At 38.1% G+C, this 20,357-nt stretch overlaps 1 protein-coding gene across 1 annotated transcript in view; it reads left to right on the top strand.

Moving 5' to 3' along the window:
• Window positions 1-20,357, top strand: part of NUFIP1 (nuclear FMR1 interacting protein 1) — a 50,342-nt gene that overhangs the window by 15,733 nt on the left and 14,252 nt on the right. Inside the window, exons 6-7 of the mRNA XM_030813350.1 lie at window positions 8,150-8,242; window positions 14,843-15,036. Of these exons, the coding sequence (XP_030669210.1) occupies window positions 8,150-8,242; window positions 14,843-15,036 (287 nt within the window). The remainder of the gene's footprint in view (window positions 1-8,149; window positions 8,243-14,842; window positions 15,037-20,357) is intronic.

Below are 20,357 nucleotides of genomic sequence, written 5' to 3'. Positions count from 1 at the left end.
TCTTTGTATTTGTTGTTTTGTGGTGCAAAATTAGATGTTCAATATGCATATGTCTCTTAGTTATGTAGATGACTGTGTAGTGTAAAACTTAAAAGTTTGTTAAACTGATTTTATTTTTAATTGGCTAAAATGCCCGTGAAAATAAAACTCCATAGAACTGGCAACCAGAATCCTATAATGTGGGCTTAACTTGTCTTTTCTGGTTATTTCCACATTATTTGCTTATAGGGGCTTTTTGTCTCAGTCAAACTTGTTATTTATCATATCTCATACCGGGTTTGTGAACTTTCGCCCGTTTAGTTTTGTTCATGGTGCCGCTTCTAGAAGATCTTACCTTCTCCATCTTTAAAGTTCTGCTCATTGCTCTTAGCTCATCTGAAATCCATCCACTTTTGGGGATATTTTTTCTTATCTGCCTAGAGAAATGTCTTGCCCTTCTTTGAATATGGTATCTCCTTTCTGCCTCTTTAGCACAGATATCCTTTATTATGACCCTGTTGGTGAACTTCTTTGCATATGTGTCTTTTATTCTTGAATTAAGTGTGAGCTCTGAAATGTAAGAACCAACTTTTACCTGGCTGCTTCTATCCCATAGTGCCATAGTTATAGGGAATGCTTGTAAATGTTAGTGTGTGTAAATGGCGCTTGAAGATATTTTTCTTATGGGTATAATTCTGTTTTGATACACACAAGTAAGTGGTTGGAGAAATCTTACTGAGACTTGTATTTATAAGTCATGTTTGAGCTATATCTTTGTTGTTTTTAGAGAAATTAGGCAGAAATGTTTTGATATGATTAATAATTATGCTTGGAAATTATAGTGTAACTAATAGTACTTAAACTGCTGTGGTTTTGAACATTTAAATTCTCACTACATAGGGTAGACCATCACCGGGACAAACCAAATACATCCATATTTTAAAGTATTAATGGCTTTTCCCTACACGAGTGTGAACTATGCCCCCTTGTGGTTTTGTGAACAAATGATTAAAGGAAAAAATTTCCACTGGCTACAGAAACTTGAGGAATGTTAATATTTGAAGATGGAAACTAGCTCAGGCAGCATGTATTTATATAAAGTTCCTGGTAGAAGACTAGTTTAGTTTTCTAATGTTAGCAAGAAATCTCACCAACCTTTCAATATATGTTAACAGACATTTTGCTTATCTTTGAATAACTTCTTGACAATAGTTTAGTTTGCAAATTAGAGGTAAACATTCAGTATTTGAAAGGACAGAGATTTTGCTATATGTGGCTGAGTTCACCAAAAACAGACACAAGTAACTTCTTGCCTTTAGGGTTCTCACTGTAGTGTGAAATGAATAAATATACATGAGGTGGCCATAAGACCACAAGTAACTGAAGCATTAATTTTAGCTATGTAGGGATAATCCTGACTGGTCAAGGGATATTTGAGTTTTTGGAGGGGAGGGGCATCAATTTGTTTTTCAAGACTTCCTATAAGAGGTGATGTGCCTCCCTTCCCCAATTTATCTTAATGTATATTGTACATATAGTGAAATTCACCCTTTTTAGTGGATAGTTCTGACAAATATATACTGTCATATAAATACCACCAGAATCAAGATATAGAACAGTGTTTCTTCACCTGGAAAAATTGCCTTATGCCCTGATGGCAGCCTCCCCTCCACCCACTGGCAACCACTGATTTATTTTTTGTTCTTATATTCATACTTTTGCAGAAACATCACATAAATGGAATCAAACAGTGTGTGGCATTTTTAGTCTGACTCACTTATTTTTAGTCTGCATTTGAGAGTTATCCATGTTGTTCCATGTAGCAGTTGTTTGTTTTTTATTGCTGAGTATTACTCTTTTCCATTGTATGGATGTATCTCAGTTTGTTTATCCATTCTCAGTTGTGTGTTGTTTCCAGTATTTAGCCTTTATATAAAGTCTTCATAAACATTCATGTGTAGGGTTTTGTTTTGAATATAGGGTTTTATTTGGCTTGGATAAATATCCAGGAGTGGGATTGGTTGGTCATGTGGTAAGCATATGTTTAACTTTATGAGAAACTGCCAAACTGTTTAGGAGGATAGTTTTAAATCAAGATATGCCTATTTGAGCATGGAAAGTATTCAGATAAAAGGAGATGGTAGAGTGCAGTGGTGCTTGCATCAGCTAGTCATGCTCTAGGAAATGGAATGGCAACCTTACTACCATGGCTTAGTGCAAAGAGGTGTCGTTTTCCCAAGGTTAAAAAAAAAAAAATCCAGGGCTGCTGTTGCTTCATGACAGTACCATGGACGTAGGGTGTCTCTTGTTGCACCGGAGTAGGTGGCTCTCCTCTTGTCTGTCACCAGAATGTTCTTGCATATGCAAATATTAAGCCACAGAATAGGCAGAAAGAAGAGAAAAAGACAAAAGGTACATGTAGCCTAGTTTCCCCCCTTTTCATTGGGAAAACAGTAGCTTTGTTTTTAGTTCCAACCAGGAGATAATTTATATGGATCTCATTGGCTAGAAGTGGGCTGCTTGACCACCTTCAGTGGCAGTGGAGTTGATGGGATGGATGCCCGAAACAAAATTGTTAAGGAATGGGGGAGAATAGGCAATTAGCAGTGTTTGCTTTAGTTCTTGGTGGCACAGTGGAATTTCAAAACTATAAGTGAATTTTGGAAGCAGCTCTGTCCTTCTGAATAAAGGATTGGCTTGAGCAAGCATTTAATAGGCTTGTTGGTGACTCTTTTTATGTAGGACAGGTGGGGGCTGAGGGGATAGAGTTTAGCTCTGGTTTCCAGAGGTAATGCTATGACAGCAGGCAGAAGTGCCTTGGAAGAGGAATGGGCAAAATCTGTTGAGGGAATAAGTGAGGTTATAGGTTTGTGAAATTTAGAGGTGTTTAAAGAGAATGAGGAAATGAGGTGAAGATGGCAATTTTGGATGAAGTTATTTGTACCTGTGATGTTGCTTTGTTTAGTAAGTGCTCTGAAAATTCTCTGGGCACTGGCTGAGTTCATCTGAGGTTCTTCCATAGTTTCTCAGGTTCTTGCTCTTTAACATATTCTGAAGAGTTCATATATATTTTTTCTGTATGTATATTTTATTAGAGGATATGGGAAATACTGCTCTTCTTTTGGTTTGTTTGATGGATTTCTCAAAAATACACAAATACTATCCCCACTAGCAATTTTTAAAAAACCTATTATGGGCCGGGCGCGGTGGCTCACACCTGTAATCCCAGCACTTTGGGAGGCCAAGGTGGGCGGATCACTTGGGGTCAGGAGTTCGAGACCAGCCTGGCCAACATGGCGAAACCCTGTCTCTACTAAAAATACAAAAATTAGCTGGGCATCATGGCACGCACCTGTAATCCCAGATACTTGGGAGGCTGAGGCAGGAGAACTGCTTGAACCCGGGAGGCAGAGGTTGCAGTGAGCCAGGATCGCGCCGCTGTACTCCAGCTTGGGCAACAGAGTGAGACTGTCTCAATAAAAAAACAACAAACAAAAAAAACCTGTTACAAAAATATACTTACTTTCTACATTCCTGTCATTCTCAATTTTTAAAAAATATTACTTGAACTCCTAAAAAGAGGAAGTTCCACACTGGTGTGACAGAGTAGTCCTCATTTCATGAATTTAATCTTTGTGTGATAGCTACATTCTTTCTGATGAAGCCACTATATTCTTTGACGTGCAGGAAAAATAAGGTCTTTATGTAGTTGCTCTACTAGGAAAACTTGTGAAAGATTTCACAGAATAAGAATTTTAAAGCTTAAAGAAAACTGAAGGTTTGATTGGCATATGGCTTCCTTATCTTTGACAAAAGTACATCTTTGTCTTTACTTCTACATCTCTGTATTTTTCAGGTTAGTCAGACTCAGAGGTACCGAGTGTATTTAATTTAATAACTTTTAAGGCTTTCCATTAATAACCTTTCCCCTACCTCCCCCAAAAAGCCACCAAAAAAAATGATTTTTTCTTAATTCCTGTCCTATGCAGTACCAATGCTGTATGATTTGGCTTTAGGGAAAATGAGTGGTAGACGTTTGTTTCCAAAACCTTGCTTTTATTATAGAAACAGTGGAACATTTTTCACAGCAGACTGGGAGTCCACTAGGTGGAGTAGTTTTACAATTTATTTCAACGCTTACTGTGGCTTTGAGGAAATCCTTTTGTTTCCCTGGTTCATACAGAATTCCAACACAGGAGATCTGCTCCTAAAGAATGCTATATCTTTTTGATGTTCAGAAAGAAATAAAAGTACAATAGTGTAGCTTGTGTGGAAGCAGCTGTGGTTCAATGACAGTGGGAAGAGTAACTGTGTTTTATAGAACAGGCAGAGGGGAAAGGCCAATATATGGGTTGTGATTTGAGCATGAGGAAAAAAATTGGAGAGAATAATGTGACCAGAATGGTCTGTGCTAAGATAGTGGTCAGCACAGTTTGCCCATGTGTTGGCTCTGTAGTGCTTAAAGATTGTCACTGGAGGCATAAGGTATAGGCAATGGGGAAGGTAAAGAAGAGGTAAAAAATGAAAGAAGAGAGGAAGGAAAAGAGCATAGTTTCAGGACCATTTCCTCTTAGTGAACTGAGGAAAGATAGAAGTACAGGTAGAAAATGATGTTAGTAGATAAAAATATAGAAAAACCAACTGTGAAAATTTCCCTTGTCACGGTCTTTATAACTTCATATTATCCATTCTCTAACAGGAGATATTGGACTAAGCTTTACATGTATGTAACTGCAATGTAAGACATAATTTATATTTTTTTCAATAGTCTTTGGATTTGTTATTTCTTGTACTTTAGGAACCTGAACTCCTTCATCAGAACTCCTTTTTTTTCGTTATTCATTTATCTCAGCTTCATGTTGGTGGAGTGGGGCTTCCTACTGTTGTTTGTGTGTGTAATTAGGTCTTGTGTTTCTGATTTTTCTTTTTTGGGATAATTTGCTTTCTAGCAACCGTTTTTCCCTCTAGTTTTAAATATCTGGATTCTGTGTAAATAAGAATGTAAAAATTTTGGAAGAGGATTTTACTGATTTCAGCACCAAGAAAAATAAAATCTTACAACTTTTTAAAACTCTAATCTTACTTTTAGGAAAGTGATACTTAATTTTAGGAAGACAAGTTTCCTTACCTTTAGGAACATGATACTGCACTCTGCCCGAAAGAGAAAATTAGCTGTTTTGAAAGGCTTCCATCAAAGGAGTTTCTACACATCACATCTTTGGTGATTCACTTAGGGAACTCTTTCTTATATCTTACCTAAAATCCACTTGCTATAACAAGTTTAAATTCTTTACCAATGAAAAGGAGTTACGTAGCATCTGCTCTCTGGTACGTAGTACACTGTAGTGCCAAATTTTATCATGTAACATATCGCCCAACATGGTAAGAGTCTGCAATACTCTGCAAAAATGTTGAAGAAACTTAAGTAATAAGTAAATTTGAGAATTGTGGAGGGTGCTGAGTAGCTGTGAGTTACGTGTCTCACCACTGTGAGGCCTGTGAAAGTCATCACTGTTTTTCTCATTTCTACTTCTGCATATTCTCTTCAGTTTGAGAACAACTGGACCATCCTCTCTGTAAAACTATTTTTATTGTCGCTTCTCATCTTCTTTTAAAGGCTGCAAATAGTTCCTTTCATCTTTCTTTGGAGGTTTTATTTTTCATCCTATTAATCATCTTTGAGTCTCTTCTGAATCCCTTCCAAGTCTTTTTTTTTTTTTTTTCTCAGTGTTCCTTTAGTTTAGAAGTACAGAATCTGACTGCTTTTGAGTATCCTGGAGGAAGATTTCACACTCGTGCAAGTGCCAGAGTCTACTTCATATAACCTTAGATTATGTTTGCTTTCTAAAAATGTAGTCATGTATTGCTTGCTGACTGTCAGATTTTTGTCTCCTATGACCTTGATCTTTTCCTTTTATGTTTATTTATAGTTTGTACATTAATCATCTTTTTTTTTATGGAGTCTATTTTTCTTGACTGGGTATATATTGCTTCACACTGTCCTCATTGAAATTCATTGCGTTTTTCTCTGATTACTTAACCATTCACTCAGTGTCATTTCCATTCCTGTCTTTCAGTATGGCCCACCCATAGGCTTTATATATTGTCTGTGCTATTCAAGTCAGTAATGCAAATGTTAAAAAAAAAGGCAGAAGGTAGAGAAGTGTCCTAGAAGCAATGGCAGAACACATTGGTTGATGTTTCTCCAGACTTACTCTGATCAGCAGCCAGACGGGGTAGTAGAGAGCTGTGTTCCCTTCCTTCTGTGTTTTTTATACTCCTAGAATCTATTACCCTCATCCTGAAAGTTTGGTGTCTGCATCTCCACACAGCTGTGCAGAGAAACAAAGAAAGCAATTCATCTTGCACACTTCTGTCAGATTTCATCTTAATCACTGCTTTGTACATATCTCTCCCTGTTTATAACTTTCTGTGGCTCTCTATCACCTGCTGAATTAAAATATAAACTTTCTAGTTTGGTATTCAAGACACATTTTGGCCTGAGTCTCCCTTTCCAGTCTGATTGCCTGTAACTGTGTTTCATACCACATTAACTACTTGTCATTCTCCAGATAACTCTTTCATTTTTTTTTTTTTTTTTTTTTTGTGAGACAGAGTCTTTCTCTGTCGCCCAGGCTGGAGTGCAGTGGCGCGATCTCAGCTCACTGCAACCTCCGCCTCCTGGGTTCAAGCAATTCTCCTGTCTCAGCCTCCTGAGTAGCTGGGATTACAGGCATCCGCCACCACGCCCAGCTAATTTTTTGTATTTTTAACAGGATGGGGTTTCACTGTGTTGGCCAGGCTGGTCTCGAACTCCTGACCTCCCAAAGTGCTGGGATTACAGGCGTGAGCCACCATACCCGGCCTGTTTCACTTTCTGAAGTCTTGGTTTGTTTGCATTGTTTGGCCTACTTGACACACTCTGATTTCTGTTACCATTTAAGACCAATTTCTTTCATTTCTTTTCTTTATGGATTTTTCCAATTAGATATAGTCTTTCCATTCCACCCCCACCCCCCAATCTTTATACCCTCTTGGGTACTTTTGTCTTATGTTATCACTATTTGTGTGCTTTTCTTATCTTCCTGTAGTATTTATTTTTATTTATTTATTTATTTATTTATTTATTTTTTGAGAGGGAGTCTTGCTCTGTCACCCAGGCTGGAGTGCAGTGGCACGATCTCAGGTCACTGCAACCTCCACCTCCTGGTTTCAAGAGATTCTCCTGCCTCAGCCTCCCAAGTAGCTGCGATTACAGGCGCCTGCCACCACACTTGGCTAATTTTTGTATTTTAGTAGAGATGGTATTTCACTACGCAGGTCAAGCTGGTCTCGAACTCCTGACCTCTAATGATCTGCCCACCTCAGCCTCCCAAAATGCTGGGATTACAAGCGTGAGCCACCGTGTATATTTTTTGAGAGCTGTCTCCTCCTCATCTTGGTAACTTCGATATACTTAGCATGTATTTGCATAAGAAATTGAATAGACTTGGCCGGGCATGATGGTTCACGCCTGTAATCCCAGCATTTGGGGAGGCTGAGGCAGGTGGATCACCTGAGGTCAGGAGTTCAAGACCAGTTTGGCCAACATGGTGAAAACCCATCTCTACAAAAAATACAAAAATTAGCCGGGCGTGATGGCAGGTGTCTGTAATCCCAGCTACTTGGGAGGCTGAGGCAGGAGAATTGCCTGAACCTGGGAGGCCGAGGTTGCAGTGAGCTGAGATCACGCCATTGCACTCCAGCCTGGGTGACAGAGCGAGACTCCGACTCAAAAATAAATAAATAAATAAGAAAGAAATAAAAGGTAATGCCTAGAATAAATTGAATAGATTTACAAATTTTTTTTTACAGTATTTATAGGTACATGCCATATAGGTGAATTAGATCAGTTTGAGCACATTGTATGATATATTTGATTTAAATTCCAGTGTACACTTACCTAGTTGCAGACTGCTGGCAAAGTTTGTGGATCAGCAGGTGGTCCACACTTTGAGTAACATTGTTATAAGTACTTTTTTCCCTCTTAAAAAATTGTAGAAGCAGTTAAAGGTTTATAATTTGCTGTGTTAGTTGTTAAACAAAATTGCTAAATTCAGCAATTGCTTGATTGCTTATTTAAAGTTGTACTCTAAAAGCCCTATTATAATTAACTTTTATTATTTTCTAGAAACTATCCAACTCTGGCCAATATTGAAAGGAAGAAGAAGTTAAAACTTGAAAAGGAAAAGAGAGGAGCAGTATTGACAACAACACAATATGGGTAAGTTCCTTATGCTTATGAATAATGAAAAGGAGCACAAAACAAAATCTTAAAACCCTTATGTACTCAATTCTGAAATCTTTGCTTTTGTAACTTATTTACTTAAAAAGATAAATTTATTTATTTTTATTTTTATTTATTTATTTTTTTGAGACGGAGTCTCGCTCTGTTGCCCAGGCTGGAGTGCAGTGGTGCCATCTCGGCTCATTGCAAGCTCCACCTCCCGGGTTTGCGCCATTCTCCTGCCTTAGCCTTCCGAGTAGCTGGGACTACAGGCGTGTGCCACCATGCCCAGCTAATTTTTGTATTTTTAGTGGAGATGGGGTTTCACCATGTTGGCCAGGATAGTCTCGATCTCTTGACCTCGTGATCTGCCCACCTTGGCCTCCCAAAGTGATGGGATTACCGCACCTGGCCCCATGCCTGGTAATTTTTGATTGGATACTTGACACTGGAAATTTTACATTATTGGGTGCTGTATTAGTCCATTTTCATGGTGCTGATAAAGACATACCCGAGACTGGGCAGTTTACCAAAGAAAGAGGTTTAACTGGACTTAACAGTTCCACGTGGCTGGGGAAGCCTCACAATTGTGGAGGAAGGCAAGGAGGGGCAAGTCATATCTTCTATGGATGGCAGCAGGCAGAGAGAGGAGAGCTTGTGCAGGGAAACTCCCCTTTTTAAAACCATCAGATCTCATGAGACTCATTCACTCACTGTCACAAGAACAGCTCAGGAAAGACCCATTCCCATATTTCAGTCACCTCCCACCTGGTTCCTCCCATGACATGTGGGATTGTGGGAGTTACAATTCAAGATGAGATTTGGGTGAGGACACAGCCAAACCACACCAGGTGCTGTATATTTTTGTGTTTCTATAAATGTTCTTGAACTTTTTTCTGGGAACACACCTGAGTTACTTAGAAACAGTTTGATCCTTCTGGATCTTGCTTTTAAGATTTGTTAGATGAAACCAGAGCAGTGTTTAGTCTGAAACTAACTACTCACTACTGATGTAAGATCTTACTGGGTATCTTACCCCATGCCCTATGAAATATGAGGTACAAACAGGTCCTAGTTATGACTCCGAGTGAAGATGAGGTGCTGATAACTCTGATCCTTTTGGGTGGTTTTTTTTTCCCAATCTTGGGTAGTTTCCTGACAAATACATGCCAATCAGTCTTCTGTTAAATAGTCCAGGGTAAATCCTCTGCAAATCTCTAGAGTTCTCTCTCTCTCTCTAGTTTTTTCCTCTCAGGTACGTCCTGAAGCTCTAGATGTCTTGCTCTCTCTGGTGTCTCAACTCCAGTTCCTCAACTCAGGGATTCTGCCAGGTCCCATCTGGATTCCTCTTCTCTGCAGTCTGGAAACTCTTTAAGGCTGTAAGCAAGGGCAGTTGCAGGGTTCACTATTCATTTATTTTCTGTCTTTCAGGGCTCACTGCTCTTGTTGCTTGATGCCCTGTGTCATAGAGACTGTTGTTTATTCATTTTGGCTAGTTTTTTGGTTATTTCAGGTAGGAGGATAAATTCAGTCCCTGTTACTTTATTTTGGCCAGAAACAGAAGTTCTTAATGGTAGGCCGGGCGCAGTGGCTCACGCCTGTAATCCCAGCACTTTGGGAGGCGGAGGCGGGCGGATCACGAGGTCAGGAGATCGAGACCATCCTGGCTAACACGGTGAAACCCTGTCTCTATTAAAAATACAAAAAATCAGCCGGGCGAGGTGGCGGGCGCCTGTAGTCCCCGCTACATGGGAGGCTGAGGCAGGAGAATGGCGTGAACCCCGGGGGGTGGAGCCTGCAGTGAGCCGAGATCGCGCCACTGCACTCCAGCCTGGGTGAAAGAGCGAGACTTCTCAAAAAAAAAAAAAAAGAGTTCTTAATGGTATCTTTTATAAATAAAAATTTCAATTTTCGTGAAGTCTGACTTATTAGTCTTTTATTTTTATGGTCAGTGCTGTGTGTGTTCTGCCTTAAAAAAAAGTTTTGCTTATTTGGAGATCATGAAACTATTTATGTTTTCTTTTAGAAGATTTATTGCTTTGCCTTTCTGGTATATGTCTAGAATTAATTATTGTACATAGTGTAGGGTTTAAGGACCTTTAAAATTTTTTCACATATGAATTACAGTTGATCCAGCACTAATTGTTATACCATGCAAACCCCAACCAAAAGTAACCTGGTATAACAATATTAATGTCAGACCAAATAGATGTTAAAGCAAGATGTGTTATTAGGGATAAATAGGAATATTTTGTAATGTTAAAAGAGTCAGTGCAACAAGAAGACATACCAATTCTAAATCTGTATGTGTCTAGAACATAGCTTTAAAATATGTAAAGTGAAAATTTTGAAACAAACACAACTCTTGAGCAGAGAGACAAAAATCCTATACAAAATGTTAGCAAATCAAATCTGGCAATATGTTAAAAGGATATAACATCATGACTAAATGGGATTTATTCCAGGAGCGTGTTTATTTATCACATTAACACGGTGAAGGAGGAAAATGCTATTAACTTAATGAGTAAGGAAAACAGTTTGATAAAATGTACCACCTGTTCATATAAAAGACATATCAGCAAACTAGTAATAGAAAATGATTTCTTTACTCTAATAAAGAGTAATATCTATCAATACTCTGTAGCCACATCGTACTTAATGGTGCAGTAGTGATCACTCCCCCACCTCCCCTAAGATTAGAAGCAAGATGAGGATGTCCAGTGTTACCACTTTTATAAATGAATTTAGCAAGGTTGCCAAATACATGTAAGATCAATATTTTTAAAATCAACTCTATTTCTATAAAGTAGCAACAAACAACTAAAAAGTGAAAATTTGAAAGATACCATTTAGAATAGCATCAAATGCCTAGGAATAAACCTAACAAAAGATTTGCAAGATTCTATGCTCAAAACTACAAAACATTGCTCAGAAAAATTCAAGGCCTGTATAAATGGAGCAATATATAATATTCATGGACTGGAGAACAATATAATTATCTTAATTCTCCCCCAAATACAATTAATTACAGTCAAAATTCCAGGAAGTTTTTTTTTTTTGTTGTTGTTGTTTTTTTCGGTGGAGGAGGGATAGGGGAGATTGATAAGCTTTAAAATTACAGTGTGTTACTTAATGACAGGGATACATTCTGAGAAACGGGTTAGGCAATTTTGTCGTTATGAACATCATAGAGTATACTTAAACAAACTTAGGTAATACAGCCTACTACACATCTAGGCTGTGCAGTAAAGCCTATTGCTCTTAGGCTGCATCCCCATATCGTGTGTTACTGTATCCAGTTGTAACACAATGCTAAGTATTTGTGTATCTAAATATAGAAAAGTTTCATTAAAATGCACCATTAAAGGCAAAAAATGGTATACCTGAATGGGACACTTACCATGAATAGAACGTGCAGGACTGGAAGTTGCCTTGGGTGAGTCAGTGAGTGAGTGGTGAGTGAATGTGAAGGCCCAGGACGCTACTATACACTACTGTAGACATTACAAACATTGTACACATAGGCTACACTAAATTGTTTTAAGTAATTTTTTACTTTATGATGTTATGACATTACTGGGAATTATTTAGCTCTGCTATAATCTTATAGGACTGCTGTCATATATGTGGTCCATTGTTGATCAAAATGTCATTATGTGGCGCATGATTGCATATGAAAATACAAAGGATCTAGAACAACAACTAAGAAAGCTAGAGTAATGAAGATAGTGTGGTGTTGTCCAAGGATAAATAGATAAATAGAGCAGAATAGAGCCCACAAACAGGTCCACTGAGAAACAATCACCTAACTTATGATAAATCTGGCAATATAATGCAGTAGAGAAAGGATTGTGTTTTCAACAACCTATTCCTTTTAAACTTTTTGTGTCTCCATATTTAAAGTGTGTCTCCTATATATTATGTAATTGTCTTAGTAATCCAAACTGAAAATCTTTGCCTTTTAACTAGTGCTTAGTTCATTTACATTTAATGTAATTCCTAATATAGTTGGGTTTTTAATTTGTTCTTCCTTTCTTGCCTTCTTTTGGATGGAATCTTTTTTTTATTAATCTCTCCATTTTATGTATATCTACATTTTTATTTACATTATGCCTTTGTAACTATTTTTAGATGGTTGATTAAGTAAACTTTTCTTTTCAAATGATTGTCAAGTCGTGGTATAACAGAACTACTCCCTTGAAGGTGAAATAGAGTGCAAATAACAGATATACTACTTTCTCAATTAAGTCTTATGGATGTCATTAGTGAAGGATCTTCTTAACTCATTACTTATTAGTGAATACCTTAATGATGATCATTCAGAAGCTAGCTGTGGTCAGATGCTATAAGAGAAAAGATACAGGGAAGGCACCTGTGAATGGGAGCTCAAAGAAGGTGGCATCTCTTCATTATCCTTATGGGGCCAGTGGGCCGGAGGCAGAAACTAGACCTGTTTTCTTTGCAGTGACACTGTTAGGTTCTTAGACTGACATCTGTGGATGGACATTGGAGATTGGTCCATGGCTTTCTGCAAAATTTGGACTATACATATATATTAATTTTTGTTATGAGATCCTCCAAGGGTTGTTATGACCCTAAAGGGATTAAAAATCTCTGGATTGCAGATATATAAATTAAACATGTTGATTTAACAAATTATTTCAAAAATGTTATGATAGTAAACTACCATTTATTAAGGGCTTAATGTGTTATCTTGTTCTGTGAAGTACTGTATTTATATTATCTTAATTCTATGTCCCTATAATTCCCATTCTATTTAAAGGAGTAAATAGGCTTAGGCATACAAATATTTGTACAACAGACACAGCCTATAAGTGACAAAGTTGAGATTTAGATGCAGATTTCTAATTATTTACTGCATCCTCAATTATCAATGAAAAATGAATTTTGGCTAATAAATAGCAAACTGTCAAAAGCCTATCTTTGCAAAAACTCAGTCCCACCAATGAATACCTTGTGTTATTGTCTACTATAAAGGAACTTTTTTTTAACTGTCTTCCCCGCCCCCGCACACACACACACACACACACACACATAGTTTAAGTTAGAAGATGCTCACATAAATACTTTCTTTCTTTCTTTTTTTTTTTTTTTCTGGAGAGAGAGTCTTACTTTGCCCGGGCTGGAGTACAGTGGCACAATCTCGGCTCACTGACTTCCACCTCCCGAGTTTAAGCAATTCTTGTGCTTCAGCCTCCCGAGGAGGTGGGACTGCAGGCGCCTGCTACCACGCCCAGCTTATTTTTTGTATTTTAGTAGAGACGAGGTTGCCCAGGGTGGTTTCGAACTCCTGAGCTCAAGTGATCCACCCACCTTGGCCTCCCAAAGTGCTGAAATTAAAGGCGTGAGCCACCGCACCTGGCCAATACTTGCTTTCTTTCTAAAAGTGGTTGTAGCTGTTGAGAGGGCACTTGATTTGAGCTGGCTGTGAAATTGCAATAGGCTTATGTGTTGTGATAGGCCTATAAAGCAGAGAAAATAGTACCTGTCTTACCTATTTCAGAGGGTTCATGAAGGTCCAACAAGTCATATTTGTAAATGCTTCAGAAACTTTAACTCCTCAAAAATGAGTGGACAAGGCCAGGTGTAGTGGCTCACGCCTGTAATCCCAGCACTGTGGGAGGCTGAGGTGGGTGGATCACCTGAGGTCGGGAGTTCGAGACCATCCTGGCCAACATGGTGAAACCTTGTCTCTACAAAAATACAAAAATTAGCCAGGCTGATGGTGGGTGCCTGTAATCCCAGCTACTTGGGAGGCTGAGGCAGGAGAATCGCTTGAACCCAGGAGGTGGAAGTTGCAGTGAGCCAAGATCATGCCATTGCACTCCAGCCTGGGCGACAGAGTGAGATTCCGTCTCAAAAGAAAATAAAATGAGTAGACAAGAGTGAACATACTTTATAAACTCTAAGAAACACTTTCAGCTGGGCGTGGTGGCTCACACCTGTAACCCCAGCACTTTGTGAGGCCAAGGTGGGCAGATCACGAGGTCATAAGATCGAGATCATCCTGGCCAACATGGTGAAATCTTGTCTCCACTAAAATTACAAAAATTAGCTGGGTGTGGTGGCACGTACCTGTAATCCCAGCTACTTGGGAAGCTAAGGCAGGAAAATCGCTTGAACCTGGGAGGTGGAGGTTGCAGTGAGCCAAGATCACGCCACTGCACTCCAGCCTGGCGACAGAGCAAGACTCTGTCTCAAAAAAAAAAAAAAAAGAAAAGAAAAAAGAAACTTTCATGTACGATAGAAGAATGAAATAATGCTGCCAGTTAAATTGGCCTTTAATGATAATACGACGCAGCCCAATTTCAGAGGGATAACAATATGGGTAGAAATTTGCAACATAGAATCAATAAGGTGTGGTATATTGTGGGGTGCTGTCCTTCTAAAGTTCTATCATAGGCTTGCCTGTCCTTGAAAGTCACTGGAATTTCTTTTATTTTGGTCTCTTTAATGTACTAGGCTACAAGTGATCAATTTTACAACTAGGTTTCTTTTGTATCTAGTAGTCCTTTTCAAAATTTTCTTGGAAGGTCCGTGCCTTTTATATTAAAAATTGCAATTTTCTTACTCCAGCAAGATGAAGGGGATGTCCAGACATTCACAAATGGCAAAGATCAGAAGTCCTGGCAAGAATCACAAATGGAAAAACGACAATTCTAGACAGAGAGCAGTCACTGGATCAGGCAATCACTTGTGTGATTTGAAGCCAGAAGGTCGACCTGAGGCAAATGCAGATCCTCTTGGTGTTTTGATAAACAGTGATTCTGGTAAGCTAAACAGGAAAGTAACGTATTTGTAAGTGTATAGACACTGATGCTGAAGTTGAGGATTCACAGCCTTGTTTGTGGAAAGTTGAATATCGAATGTAGAACAATGCAGAATGATGCTTTTGTGTTTGTTTTTAATAGGAGCATCTTGTTTAAAACGCCATTTCAGAACATCTTTTCTGAGTCTTGGGTGGGTACATGGGGCAGGGAGGCTATAGGAGAAAGACTATATTTGCTGGATAATTTTCATTAGTATGATGTAATCTTAGAAATTTCTTAAGATTGTTTTGAATGTATTATTACAGGCTGTACATTCAAATTGGCCCACATATGTGGATTTTCCCTTTACCTATACAGCAGCAATTCTAATGGAAGTCAGTATACTTTATGCTACTGAGCATGAGCATGATCTCTGGGCAGAAGATACTAATTCATTATGTTTGATTAGTACTGTCTTCTTCAGAGCATAGATTATATTTATATATATTTGTTCTTGAATTTCCTCTAAAACATATAGGACAAGTTAACTTGCTTATTAGTTGAAAAATAAAAGCGTTAAAATGCTGCTGTCACATACAGGTATCATTTAGCCTTTGAGACTCCATTTCTCTTCCTGAAAAATGAGATGTATATGTAAATATTTTTACTACCTTTTTCTCCAGTAACATTGTGAGGCTTTATCTAATTGCATATGCTTTGTACTGCAAAGGAATACCCAAAGATTATTAGTGATGAACTGACATTAGTGACATTGTAGATTTGATTGTAGGCTGTTTAGCTTGGATGATGTTGGCTTCTATAATAATCACATGGCAAGTTTTTGAACTTATGAATGGCAAGAAAAGAGAGGATAACTAATTCGTTGACTGAATTAGGATGGAAAAAGATCATTGCATAAGGGAACATTAGGCTAAGTAGAAGATAAAATTTAATAACATTAATGATAAATTAATATCAACACATTGAATAAGGCACTTACTGAGCTCTATATGCTTTATATAGATGAAGTCTTCTTATGACAGCCTTTTACACATATACCGTTACTGTTTCCATTTTAGAAATGAGGAACATAGAGACTAAGTATGTTTATGCCATTGAAAGTAATAGTAAAAAATGCAGTTACTTTTGCATCAACCTAATAGTTTATCTTAGTCATTCTGCTCATTAGTGGCAGAATGAGAATTTGGACATATGAGTCTCACTCCGCCAGTACACTACACATCCTCTAAATATGAAGTCTGAATTTGTGTAAAAAAATATCGTTTGAATCTAGGATAGTTGAGACGTGAGAGAGAGCAAGAAAAAGGCAGATGATGTTTTGAGCCAGTGCTGAGTTTACTCTTGGGCACTGATTTTTTGTTTGTTTGTTTTCTTTCAAAAAATTTTAGAGAGAGCTCACATGCTTCTTCAGACTTGTAATGTGTGGCCTTGATGACAAAAGACCATCTGTACTTAAATATAAGCTTTTATGTCATTAAAACACTTAAAACACAAATGTGAAGACTACCATTATAATCAGTAAGTTACTAATTTGAAAATTATGTAATTCTTTTACTTTGTGCAATTTTCTAAATGAACACTTGAAGGACTCTAAGACTGATATTGGATAGTCTTTGTTGTTCTTCATTTTGTTAACTTAGCTTTGGTAGATGGTTAATTCTGTTTTCCCTTTTTTTAAAAAAAAAAAAAAGTATTTCAGTATATACTAATCTGGTAAAACACCAACTAAAAGATGATTGTATCTGGCTTCTATTTAAGCTTGTCTTAGTCCTCAGTAGATGCCTTAGACGTGAGAAACAGTGGTAAATCCTGTCATCCTTATTGGTAGAAATAATTCAGTTGGATTCTGAGGAGCAGTTGAAAGAGAGATCTCAGGCTGGGCACGGTGGCTCATGCCTGTAATTGCAGCACTTTGGGAAGCTGAGGCAGGTGGATCAACTGAAGTCAGGAGTTCAAGACCAACCTGGCCAACATGATGAAACCCCGTCTCTACTAAAAATACAAAAATTAGCCGGCTGTGATGGCGCATGCCTGTAATCCCAGCTACTCGGGAGGCTGAGGCAGGAGAATCGCTTGAACCCACAAGGTGGAGGTTGCAGTGAGCTGAGATCGCACCATTGCTCTCCAGCCTGGGCAACAAGAGCAAAACTCGGTCTCAAAAAAAAAAAAAAGAGAAATCTCAAATAATTTTGTTTTGGTTTAAGTGTTGAAACCCTTACCTGTAATGAGGGTCAAGGATGGGAACATGCCTGTTTCGAGTGTCAAAGATGAGAACATATATCTTGAATATAAAAATTACCCATATAAACTACAAATTTATAATTTTGAATATTTAAAAATTTATTGATTTTTATAATATTGTATTATAACCAAGGAAATCACAATGCCTAATGATCAAATTATGGTAGCTTAAGTTTGTAGGAAAGCTGTCATTTAAATTCACCTTATCCTTTACCTGGGATTTCCTCTGGACTTTGACATTTTCCGAATCTGTTTTAGACCAGGGGTTCTTAACCCCTGGGCCACAGACTGGTACCTGGTACAGTTCCTTAGCCTCTTAGGAACCCCAGTGGGGAGCAGGGATGGGGAGGCGGGGAGCAGCGAGCAAGCATGGCTTCATCTGTATTTACACCCATTCCCTATTGCCTGCCTTACTAACTGTGAGCTCCGCCTCCTGTCAGATCAGCAGCAGAATTAGATTCTCATAGGAGCATGAATCCTATTGTGAACTGTGTACGTGAGGGATTTAGGTTGTGTGCTCCTTATGAGAATCTAATGCCTGATTATCTGTCACTGTCTCCCATCATCCCAAGATGGGACTGTCTAGTTGCAGGAAAACAAGCTCAGGGCTCCCACTGATTCTACATTATGGTGCATTGTACAATTATTTTATATATTACAATGTAATAGTAATATAAAGTACACAGTAAATGTAATGTGCTGAATCATCCCAAAACCATCTCCAATCCACCCCCTATCCTCTGTCCTTGGAAAAATTGTCTTCTGCAAAACTGGTCCCTCATGCCAGAAAGGCTGGGGACCGTTGATTTAGGCCATAGGTTCTTTAACTTTTCACTGCAGGTATAGCTACAGACAATCTATTCCCCTGTTTTCATATGTCCTAAGTCAGGCTTGTCCAAACGATGGCCCACGGGCCACATGCAGCCAAGGATGGCTTTGAATGCAGCCCATTAAAAATTTGTAAACTTTCTTAAAATATGAGATTCTTTTGTGTGATTTTTTTTTTAAGCTCATTAGCTATTCTTAGTGTATTTTATGTGTGGCCCAAGACAATTCTTCCAATGTGGCCCAGGGAGGCCAAAAGATTGGATACCCCTGCCCTAAATATTCTCCACTCTCCAATATATGTTTTCCACTTGTTTGGAGGCAGCTTCTCTTACGTTGGGCAAGAGCCAGCCAACCTTAAAATCTGGTTATTCAAGTTGTCAGTGGCAGGCTAGCAGCCAGCATTGTGATAACATAACCCACTGTTCTCATATGGCAGTTGATACTTTTCAGCACTAAGCTCACTTTAATAATAAAGTTCTCCCTATTGCTTCCATTTTTTTGCCTTTTTCTGGCTCAGAACTTAATCCAGACATCAGCACTCACATTTTAAACAAGACTCAAGTTCCAGAGGATCTTCATAACTTTCAGATCATGCTTGGAAAATCATTGCCTGGGTTCACCTTTTCTTTATTGTATTTGGTGCCATATGTACTCTCAGTAATCGTGCAGCTACTTTGAATTAAGAATTGATGTTGTTTTGATGGGAAAGCCTTTTATTTAAAGAAGTCTCTCAATTTATCAGTTTTGAGTGTGGCTTATTGTCTGTCATTAGATTTCCTTACTAGCATATTTTTTTTATTTCCTTGTGTATTCTGCTGACTGGCCTAACTTAAGGATTGTTTTTTCTTTGTTTATTTTGGTATCTCATTAGTTAGCATCCAGTTCATTTTGTTGCCATTGTTTAAATATATATGCAACAAGTTTATGGCTTTCCTAGCTTGTAGTTTGAAACAGTAAGTCGGTTGTCTCAGCTAGGAAGAAAGTGGGTCAGTAAGGTGGCATTGAGCATCTGTGACTGAAGTGCCTCAGCATCCACAAGACAAAGGCAACCCAACTTATTAGTCATTTGTTGAAATATAGCTATTGTCGTAGAACACTGGGACATAAGTCTAACTATGCACTCACATTAACCTAGGTTGTTTTAAAGGTAGGCATTAAAATAAGAAAATAAGCTGGCCCAGCACATCAGGTGTCATGGATACCCATTGGTAACTGTCTTCTTTGAGAGTTGGAGACTATAAAGCAAAGTCCCTATTTTTGAAGGTGACTTTGAAAATATATTGCAATTTTTAAAGAATACTTAATTACAAATCTTGGGCTAGAGCATATAATTGTGCTTTGCTCCATAAAGGCAATAGGAAATCGTGGGATGGGGGGTTGGTGGGTGGGGGGTATGGATAAGTAAGTAAAGAAATAAGTTACAGAAAGAAACCAGATAGGAAGCTTTTACAGGTGGTGTTTAGAGTGGACAAGACATTCAAAGGGCAATGTTATTTTGCTACTTTCCTTTCAGTGGGGATTTATAAGGTCCTGCGTTTGGCTTACCCAGCACTGTAATTCACTATAATGCCGAAGATTTCAAAGGAGTCTCCCTGCCTTCCAGAAACTCATAGTCTAAGGATAATTTTTAGATCATTGCATTAGATTTTTTTGGGGGGGGATGGTGGGAACAAGATGTGTATATACGAGAGAGAGAGGTGAGATTTACCCTAAGAAAAGTGTTGCTAACGTTTTAATGGTAAGAGAAATTGTTTGAGCTCGTATTTTATAAAAATGCTAAAGTCTGGTTTTATCAGATCAATTGCTGCTATCTCTATACTGGTATTTTCAGTTTAGAAAGATGTTTTAGCTGTTTTTATAAAATGAAGTTTCTTGAGTATTATTTTGTCAGCCAGTACAATGCCTTCAGCATAGTCTTTACTGATAGGTGCTAAAAATGCCTGCATTAGAACTACTAGGTAGATCCCAGGGACCTACCTTCCTTCCTTCCTTCCTTTCTTTCTTTCTTTCTTTCTTTCTTTCTTTCTTTCTTTCTTTCTTTCTTTCTTTCTTTCTTTCTTTCTGATGAAAAGTTACTGTAGAAGATGTTCTGAGAGTGCCAAAAGGACAGTATTTTTCAAAGTGTTATTACATGTGGTTTGTCCCTTAAACATTTAACTGAGTGGAGAAGAAAAAATAGGGAAAGAGTTGTTTATTTGTGTGAATTTGTAACTTACCCTTTAGGTAAGTCAAGTATAGTGAGCTTTGACACT

Source organism: Nomascus leucogenys, chromosome 5, assembly GCF_006542625.1.
Source record: "Nomascus leucogenys isolate Asia chromosome 5, Asia_NLE_v1, whole genome shotgun sequence".
Classification (NCBI taxonomy): Eukaryota; Metazoa; Chordata; class Mammalia; order Primates; family Hylobatidae; genus Nomascus; species Nomascus leucogenys.
The sequence above is the reverse complement of the archived record's forward strand: the minus strand, read 5'-3'. Positions and strand labels throughout refer to the sequence as shown.